At 52.8% G+C, this 9,954-nt stretch overlaps 1 protein-coding gene and 1 pseudogene across 1 annotated transcript; one reads left to right on the top strand and one right to left on the bottom strand.

Annotated features, from left to right (window-relative positions):
• Nucleotides 1-1,611: 1,611 nt before the first annotated feature.
• LOC149345364 (uncharacterized) lies at nt 1,612-2,645 on the top strand. The gene is made up of 2 exons (XM_089546600.1): nt 1,612-1,715; nt 2,173-2,645. Exon 2 carries the CDS (start codon nt 2,274-2,276, stop codon nt 2,643-2,645), a length of 372 nt encoding a protein of 123 aa, XP_089402726.1. The 5' UTR covers nt 1,612-1,715; nt 2,173-2,273.
• Nucleotides 2,646-7,483: 4,838 nt separating this feature from the next.
• On the bottom strand, nt 7,484-9,518 carry LOC149345363 (uncharacterized; annotated as a pseudogene).
• Between the last annotated feature and the right edge of the window lie 436 nt (nt 9,519-9,954).

The raw sequence follows: 9,954 nt of genomic DNA, 5'->3' as shown, positions 1-9,954 counted from the left end.
CAGCAAAAAATTTCAGTGGTGCGATACACAGGAAGTAGCGCGGCCATCATAAAGCGAGGCTTGGTGCGAGATAAGGATCTCACTGGAACGAAGATCCTTTTGCGGCTAGTAGACGGCTCATTTAAGCGCTTACCGGAAGCTAGAGTGCAGGTGCAGACTCCGTACTACAGCGGAAAACTGACTGCACTTTGCATGGAACGCCCCATATACGACCTCATATTGGGTAACGTCAAGGGGGCAAAATTTCCCAATGACCCAGACGGTAGCCGCGAGGCAGAAAAATGCGAATCGCGCACGTCGGAGCGTCGCAGTGATCGACAGGAGAAAAAGCGGCGAAGGAAGCGCGAGCGGGCTAGCGCAAGGAAGGAAGTAATAAAAGGAACGGAACCCAAGAAGGAACGGGAAAATCTAGCGCAGGAACGTTCCGCGCAAGAGAAGCTTTCTTCGCAAGAAACATGCGGGAACAAAGGAAACAGCTGTCGGAAGCTGGAGGATAAGCCAGTAAGTGCCGCAGCGGTGCACGAACGCCGAAGGAAGGAACGAAAAGCCAGAGAAGGACACGCGAAAACAATGTGGCAGGAGTTTCTGCCAAACTCAGCGTAAGGCAGACTGTGGAAACGATTCTCCTGCTGATCGGCACATTGCTTCGGCTGTTTTCGTGCCGCACCGTCGAAATCGGGAAGGAGACCTGGGGCGCTATTACGAGTCGCTCGAAATCGTCTCAATCGGAAAGTGTCTCGAAAAGTGTCTCATTTGCCCCGTTCCTATTGGTCGGTCGTGACCAGCGGCCGTATTGGGTTTTTGCGTCACCGGCCGACGTCATAAGTGTGCCAGAAGTGTTGACGTTGCTTACCTAATTATGCGAGCCGATTGAGACGATTTTTCGAGACTGGGACGGGCGATCTCAAACCGTTTCAGACGCAAAATGGCGGCTGTCTACCATGCGTTGAGCGGCGGGTGGCCTCGCGAGCAACGGCGTAGGAGGGTGTTCGAAGATGCGTTTGACTTGCCGGACGAGCTGTTTCGTCGACAATTTCGACTCAAGAAGCAGACGGCACGGTGGCTGTGCGACCAATTGGAGGACGAACTGGGAGGGGTGCTGGTAAGCGCGCTGTCTGTACAGCGGCAAGTGTTGTGCGCGCTACGCTTCTTCGCGACCGGAGGGTTTCAGGGCGCTGTGGGCAGCGAGACGAGTGTTGGCATCGCGCAGCCAACAGTTAGCAAGTGCGTGCGGTGAGTGGCGGCCGCTATAGTGAAAGTGGGGTCGCGGGAGGGCTGGTTGCATTTGCCGGTCAACCCTGAAGAGCAGGCGGCGGCGAAGGAGGGCTTCCTCCGCCACGGCAGCATCCCCGGCGTCGTTGGGTGTGTGGATGGCACCCTCATCGCCATCAAGGCGCCGCGGGGCAATGCTGCCCACAAGGCAGCCTTTTGGAGCCGCAAGGGCTACTACGCCTTAAACACGATGATAGTGAGTACGCCTCGTTCTCCTTTTTTTACTGCATGTGTTTGGCTGCAAGCTCGGGCCTCGACGGCGGGCGTTCACAACTAAGCTTGTGCTGCTGTTTTCTCTCTGGTCTGCGACTCCACAATGCGGATTACTGCCGTCGACCCGCGTTGCCCTGGGTGGGACCATGATGCATTTTCGTGGCGCCACTCGTGGCTGCGCCGGGAGGTGGTGGAGCAAGGCCTGCTGGCAGACGGGGAGTTTCTTCTCGGTAAGCAGTAAGAAAGCCCTCTGACCTCGGTTACATATATGGAGCTAATGTGCATGTGCGGAAGCTTGAAAAATCAGGCATGTTTACGCTTACGAAAGCATGTTGCAATACGATACAGACGCTGGCGTGTATTGTCATCGTTATGTTAATTGTTGCCGGTAAAATACAACACACACAGGTTTTGTTCAAGTGCTTACTTGCTTCCTACGAAGCCAAGGCAGCAGGCAGACGACGGTATTACACTTCTGTCGTCATTTATATCAGGAAGAAGTTAGGCTGTTCTTAAAACGGTGCTCCCTTAAACATCTAAATTATGCATTGTCTGCACTCCCACGACTGTGAAGTTCAGCAATGCTTGACTGTGGGTTACCTGCTATGAATGTTCTGTTGTATCAAGGGTGTTGAGAATGACAACGACAAAGGCCATGCTTAACTGAACGTCATTTCTGGTTTGCAGGGGACAGTGGGTACCCTCTGGAGCCCTGGCTGCTTACACCTGTGCCAGGGCATCCCAGTCCGGCCTCTCCAGAGGGGCTATTCAATGCAGCGCACGGCTCCATGCGTTCCACCGTCGAGCGCGCCATCGGCGTGCTGAAGAGCCACTTCCGGTGCCTGCAGAGGTACCGGACGCTCCATTACGAGCCGGAGCGAGCGGCCTTCATCATTGGAGCCTGTGCTGCGCTGCATAACCTGTGCCTGGATGACCCCATGCCGGACGAGGACGAGGATGCCACTGCCCCCGACGACAACGGCCCACCCCTGGCTGCAGGCCACGTACAAGGCCCAGCAGGCCGCCTCACTTACCTGCGGGGGCGAGCCGTGCGCGATAGTGTTGTCAGCCTCTTCAGGGCAACCCGTCTTCAGAGGCTGGCGTACTTGCGCACGGTCCGCCGTCGGCTGCGGCGGGAGCTCCAGCATCGCCACCAGTGAGGCTCCTCGCGGCGTAGCCGGCCAAGGTGTTCAAGCAACACACCAGCCACTGTTACTGTTGGCAGCGTCATCTCGTGTCAGTGTACATTTGTGTGTGAGGAACTGCGCGATGCGGCTGTGTGTGTGCCTGGAATTCCCCGGTGGCAGAGAAGCAAGCACGGACACCAGCTGCAACCCACTGACAGTCTTAGCCGCAGCTAGCCTTGGCAGCGTCATCTCGTGTCAGTGTACATTTGTGTGTGAGGAACTGCGCGATGCGGCTGTGTGTGAGCCTGGAATTCCCCGGTGGCAGAGAAGCAAGCACGGACACCAGCTGCAACCCACTGACAGTCTTAGCCGCAGCTAGCCTTGGCAGCGTCATCTCGTGTCAGTGTACATTTGTGTGTGAGGAACTGTGCGACGCCGCTGTGTGTGTGCCTGGAATTCCCCGGTGGCAGAGAAGCAAGCACGGACACCAGCTGCAACCCACTGACAGTCTTAGCCGCAGCTAGCCTTGGCAGCGTCATCTCGTGTCAGCGTACATTTGTGTATGAGGAACTGCGACGCGGCTGTGTGTGTGCCTGGAATCCCCCGGTGGCAGAGAAGCAAGCACGGACACCAGCTGCAGCCCACTGACAGTCTTAGCCGCAGCTAGCCTTGGCAGCGTCATCTCGTGTCAGTGTACATTTGTGTGTGAGGAACTGTGCGACGCGGCTGTGTGTGTGCCTGGAATCCCCCGGTGGCAGAGAAGCAAGCACGGACACCAGCTGCAGCCCACTGACAGTCTTAGCCGCAGCTAGCCTTGGCAGCGTCATCTCGTGTCAGTGTACATTTGTGTGTGAGGAACTGTGCGACGCAGCTGTGTGTGTGCCTGGAATTCCCCGGTGGCAGAGAAGCAAGCACGGACACCAGCTGCAGCCCACTGACAGTCTTAGCCGCAGCTAGCCTTGGCAGCGTCATCTCGTGTCAGTGTACATTTGTGTGTGAGGAACTGTGCGACGCAGCTGTGTGTGTGCCTGGAATTCCCCGGTGGCAGATAAGCAAGCACGGACACCAGCTGCAGCCCACTGACAGTCTTAGCCGCAGCTAGCCTTGGCAGCGTCATCTCGTGTCAGTGTACATTTGTGTGTGAGGAACTGTGCGACGCAGCTGTGTGTGTGCCTGGAATTCCCCGGTGGCAGATAAGCAAGCACGGACACCAGCTGCAGCCCACTGACAGTCTTAGCCGCAGCTAGCCTTGGCAGCGTCATCTCGTGTCAGCGTACATTTGTGTATGAGGAACTGTGCGACGCGGCTGTGTGTGTGCCTGGAATCCCCCGGTGGCAGAGAACCAAGCACGGACACCAGCTGCAACCCACTGACAGTGTGCCCACCAGTACACCTCCCAGTTCATCGGTGAGCTTGTCGTACAGTCATAGTGCAGCCTCCTTCCTGAGTCGAAAATGTGGACGAAACAGCTCGTCCAGCAAGTCAAAACCGTCTTCGTACACCCTCCTACGCCGTTGATCTTGTCACCCGCGTCCCGTGGGGTGTGTTTGTGTGTGATTGCACACCACACTGTCGAGGGATTTATGGAACGCGGCGTGTGGACAGTGGTGCGTCGGACATCGGAGCGCCGTGCGTGCCAGCCCCGCGTTGCGCGTGTGCGCGTGCGAGTTGTGTGCGCGAGGCAGGCACGAGGAGCGGAAGGCTACGTGTCAGGAAACTGAGGTGTAAAGGAAGACACCGCACCACAAGTCTAGTCGTTCAAGCGTGGAAGTGGCAGCTGTCGGACGTTGGGTCCGAGCTGCCGGTGGCTTCCCTTGAATCATCGACTCAAGACCATCGAGTCCCGGTTCAAGCGTGGAAGTGGCAGCTGTCGGACGTTGGGTTCGAGCTGCCAATGACTTCCCTTGGATCACCGACGCAAGAGCATTAAGCCTCATTCAAGCGTGGAGGTGGCAGCCGTCAGACTTCGGGTCTGTGCTGCCGTGGGCCTCCCTGAATCAACGACGCAGGCCTACTGCATCCATTTCGAGGTCGGAAGAGGCAGCAGTCAACGTTTCCTGGGATAGGCTGCACAAGCCTACGGTGTTTGCAGAACGCCGTCGACAGGACCTGGCTACAGTTTTCCTACTGTAGCTGCCCATTTCTTGGGGGCGACTGACAGGAGTTCGTCAGCGTCTCCCGTGCCCACCTCCGTTCCTCATCTCCTGGCTCTCTACCACCGCCTCCCTGAACGCTACGCCAGCGACGCATCGCAATTCGCCAACCCGCGTCTGTGCTACCTGCAAGGCATTCCCGCACCACCTGGGACACTTTGTAGCTGGTGAACTCTCTCCTTTTTATCTGTTGTGTTTTACGCGTGCCTAGTGTGTGTTCTCCTTAGTGTTTTCGCTTCTTCTATTGGCTCCCTTTCCTTTAGAATATAAACACAGCTTCGTTTTGGTTTGTTTGATTTCTTTGTTCCTTTCTTCGAACCTGCCCGCGAAAGCGTTCCCCTTCACCAGTCGGGGACGCGTCCACCCGATTCGCGACATTGTGCTCAAGTGGAGAATTAAAAAGTGTGGCGTTAAAGGGGCCACCAAATGTTTATCGAAATGAGAAAGTCCCACTGAACCAACTTCTTTGAATGACATGCATTCAAGGGACCTTGCAGTGATTTTGATAAGCGTATTCTAGTTGAACAGATCTAACATGTGCTCTTTGTGGCTATTCCGAGTGAAATTCAAAAACTGTGCACGAACCCTGTAATTTAATTTTTTTTAAAACACTGCTTGCAGAAGCTTGCAACCCATTAGGGCGATACACCTCTTCGTGTGTTCCCTGCCCCAATGACGTCAGTGGGCAGAACAGCCAGCTTTGAAGCGCGCCTCGTCTGCCCAACGTCATAAGGGTAGGGGATGTGCAGAGTGGTGTGTTGCCCTAATGGGTTGCAAGCTACTGCAAGCAGTGATTTTTAAAAATTTTTCAAAGACAGGGTCTACCCGCAGCTTTCGAATATTACTCTTGATACCCACAAACACCTCCTCTACAGATCTGTATGACTACATTAAGCCCATCGAAATCATTTTAGGGGCCCTTTCAACATGCTCCTTTTATTTTCTGGAACAACATTGCACACAAGTGTTCCTATTTGAACAGATAACAGCGAAACACAGTGTTTGCTATAACATGAACAGAAATAACATATCTCATCTAGTGCGATGAAAAACTAGCAGCCTGCATGTTATCACAGCTACTGTGTCATTTGGACATATATATAGGAAACCCACTTCAGCACATGTATTAAACCATGGTACACATGTAGTGGAATGCTCAGTAAGTACTGCACGAGACAGAGTGTGCAATAGATCTGAGGTGACTAGGAAACGTTTAGCAGGCGCAAAATGCAGGAATATCAATATGACGTATAATGAAGTAGCACTCAATGGCAAACTAGCAGTCCCACCAAGAATGGCGCATAACTGACTGGATCGTGAATATTGCTAGTTGCAGTGCTCAGAATGATTGTAACATGACAAAATTCTCATTCATATGCATCGCCTGACTCCATCCATTGCTGGACAGAGGCCTCTCCCATGTCTCGCCACTTGACCCTTACTTAGGTATTTTCCCTGAACTCTTATCTCCGGCTGTTTCCATTTCAGGCCACGGAATTCCTCCTGTAAACAGGTGGTGAGCACAGGTTATTACTCAACAGCAAAATGTGCCACCACTGTGAAGAACACTACAAAAAGTATACCACGTCAGACTGCACACAGTGGACACTACATGGGAAGCCCTGTCGCGGCACCTCAGTGGTTGGAGCGCTCGGCTACTGACTGGAGCAGGTTAATTACGAGCCATGGCGGTCGTGTTTCGATGGAGGTGAAACAAACGTTGTCCGCGTGCTGTGCAATCTCGACACACGTTAAAGAACCCTGTGATGAAAATTAATCCCTAGCCCTCTATTCCAATGCACCTCCAAGCACGTGCGTCGCTTACATGCGAACTTAACATGCTAAACTAGCAAAATTGACATATGAACGAAACACTAACTAGATATCACATACCTTATGCATTTTGCAGAAGGCGACAAGGTAAAATTTGAAAAAAAAATGCCACAGGCACTTATGGCTGCTTACGTGTGGGAATGCAATGTCAAAGCTCGTGCGTAAGGCACCCTGGAACGCTGTACAACCAACGTTTCATCACAATTTGGGCACAAATGTAGCCGGAAAAACTGGAGCCACATTGCGGTCAGCCAGCATGGGGGGTACATAAGACAAATGTCATGTATATGACTGTCTGGAAGGACAGTGCTCGGCTTGCTGTGTGCGTCATGTGACCACTGGATGTCGTCGACGAATTTATCTATCTTGCCATCACTGGGATTTTCTGTGCCGTCGGTGAGTACACACACATGGCGCCAACTTTTCTTGTAATGGGACTAGTAGGCCTCTCGCATTAACACACACACTAATTAATGCAATTGCACCGTTTCTGTACCATAGAGAAGTTCAAAAAGTACGAAAAAATAAAGTGTAATACACACAGCGTGCACATCATGCAGGAAGCAAACAAATCTCATTCATGCCCATGGCCTCTGTGTCTTACAAACGGCAAGAATAAAGCAGATCGATACACATGACCTCTGCGTCTTGTAGGAGGAAAAGAAAGTGCTGCACATGGCCTCTGCGGCTTGCAGGAAGAAAAACAAAAGTGCTACACATGGCCTCTGCGGCTTGCAGGAGGGGGAAAAAAGTGCTACACATGGCCTCTGCGTCTTGCAGGAGGAAAAACAAAAGTGCTACACATGGCCTCTGCGTCTTGCATGAGGGAAACAAAGAAATGTAAACACAAAAAAACCGCCTTACAAAAAAAAATGACCGAACAAGTTACTGTGGCGGCTGCACTTGATTGCGTAGCAAAAGCAAAATAAGTGAAACCGCCAAAACAACTTGTTCGTTCAGGCGCAAGGTGTCTGCCTGCGCCACCTGCAGTGCCGCTGCCACCCCGGCTCCACTGGTACCGACAGCAGCCGTCAGCTCCCGCACTGCCGAGGTGAGGCTGCGCCCGCAGTCAATAGTCTCACGGTGTTGCTGCACATAAAAGGAGCTCCAATTACACATTAACGGTCACAGACTGCTCATTTCACATTAAGGATGCCCTACTGAAATAGGGAGCATGTCGCTCAACAAGCGGTCATACAAAGGTCAAGCAGAGGTTTTGAACAGTGACTGTAGCTACTATATGCTGCATGCAGCTGCTTCTCTTTTACGAAATGTACTGAGCGCTTGCTGTCTGCATACCTCCACGCGGCGCTCCTGATACTGCCCTTGCTGCCTGGTCTGGCCCTCGAGAAGGTCCCCAGTGCGCTTAGTCTCATACAGCAGCTGGCGCACCTCCTCCGCCCGCGTTAGGCTGCGCCGCTTGGGGTGGCCCGTTGCTGTTGCTGGCTGCTGCTGCGTAGCTGTCAGCGGGAAAAGTGACTGAATATACACTTGTTATATAATACAGCAGGATGCGCAATAAGCTGACTATTTGATGCAATGTCTGAGCAGACTGTTGGCATGCATGCTGGGGATAAAAGTTGTCATAATCAGCGGTACGACAAAGCAGCAGTGTCCCATTGTACTCAATGTGCACATTCGCCTAAGCATCACAGGCATCACAGTGCCCTCTGTTAGGGGAAAAAACTTGCACAGCGTACCAATGGTGAATACGAAAGAGACTTGTGTGGCTATTGTAAAACGACACTGATAGTGTGCTCCTGCAAATGGTATTATTTTCAAGCAGCTTGCAAAATGGATAATTTGGGGCCTAATATTGGAACACCAACTCACAGGCTCTGGCACGAGGCTGCTGCTGCTGCTCCTCCTCCTCAGGTGACGCTTCCTCCTGCTCCAGTGTCACCTCCAGCAGCTCCTCCATCTGGGGGGGGGGGGGGGAGCTGTTTGTCCAAAGTCATTCCACAAGACTCCATTGCTTAGTGGACAGTTTCAGCACACTGTGTATTGTATTGGGGTAAAGTACACGGTTACTCAGTACTGAGTCACAAGACAAAACAAGACAAAAAAAACAGCACTAGTAAAAGGGCAAGAAAATACAAGGTACGTAACTTGAGGTTGCATTTGCTACCGCCAGAAGTTTAGGCATTCATATCAAATGGTTAAAAATTCACCTACCAGCTGGTGAGCGCGCGTCTGCCTGCTGCAGGCCGCTCGTTCCAGCCACCTCTCCGACAGACACGCGGGGCTGGTATTGCAAGAGGCACAGCTCCGCACGTTCATGCACGAGTGTCTCGAAGTTCATTCTGTGGGAGCATTCCTCACAGTACATGGCTCTGAGGTTCACAGAAGAACCCTTCATTATCAGCAAACACGAAACTGTCTGTAACGCCACCGCGGCTTATCACATACCTGGGAGGTTGTGAACATAGGCGGCGGCACGCCTTGCGCGCTCACCGGCGACCGCAGCTTCAAAACCCGGCCTGACATCCCCGGCAGCCTACCGCCTCCAGTGCCCCTGCGATAGGATGTGGAGAGGCATATTCAAGGACCATTCGACAGACCGATGTTGACACGCTCACCTTCCGACGGCCAAAAATTCTGCCTCCTCCTTCTTGCAGCGGCTGGCCCACACCTGCCAAGTGTGGCGCCAGAGGGGTACAGTCTTAACAGCCGGGCCCATCTCGTTTTGGCGGTCTGCAAGCTAGCGCCACAACTCGCGCTTGCGAGCCGCCGTGTAAATTGCGGTAAGGGGTGACGCCGGCTGTGCCAGAGCGGGGTGCTCCTCCAAGAACTCCAGCATGAAAAGATACTGTGCGCGGGACACCCGGACTGACCCCTTAGCCGACGCCATTCCAAAAGCTAACTGTTAATCATGCGAATTCCCTGTGTCTCTTTGTTTCGGTGTCGCTCAGGGAATGACATAGGGAAATAATGAGGAATGTACAACTTGGGTTAACAGAGCATAGACGTGCGCTATCGATGACTTCGGTTCACACAGCAGACGATCATACGGCCATACAACATTATTTTGCCCCACACTTCACGCTGCACGGTCGTCTTGTACTTCCCAAACAAAAAAAAGCACAACCACAGATCACACACTTCTCCCTAAGAGCATCTTTGGGCCATTTTGCCATCGATGGTAAGCATCGAAAAAGAACACACTTACCATTGTCTTCACCGATTTTATAACCCAGCGCTTCTTGTTACTTCCTCTCTGCGTACTCATATCATTCTCTGTCTTCAATCAGATTTTTCTGCGCACTACAAGAGGAACGCCGACTGCGCTCGGAGCGAGCGGACGCATCTTATATGCGGTCTGCGATTTTCCGGCAATTTCACCAGTTTCCGGCTAT

This window comes from Amblyomma mixtum, chromosome 5, assembly GCF_055824585.1.
Source record: "Amblyomma mixtum isolate Tamu chromosome 5, ASM5582458v1, whole genome shotgun sequence".
In the NCBI taxonomy this organism is placed as follows: Eukaryota; Metazoa; Arthropoda; class Arachnida; order Ixodida; family Ixodidae; genus Amblyomma; species Amblyomma mixtum.
Note: the sequence above shows the minus strand (reverse complement) of the source record. Positions and strands in the feature narration are given on the sequence as shown.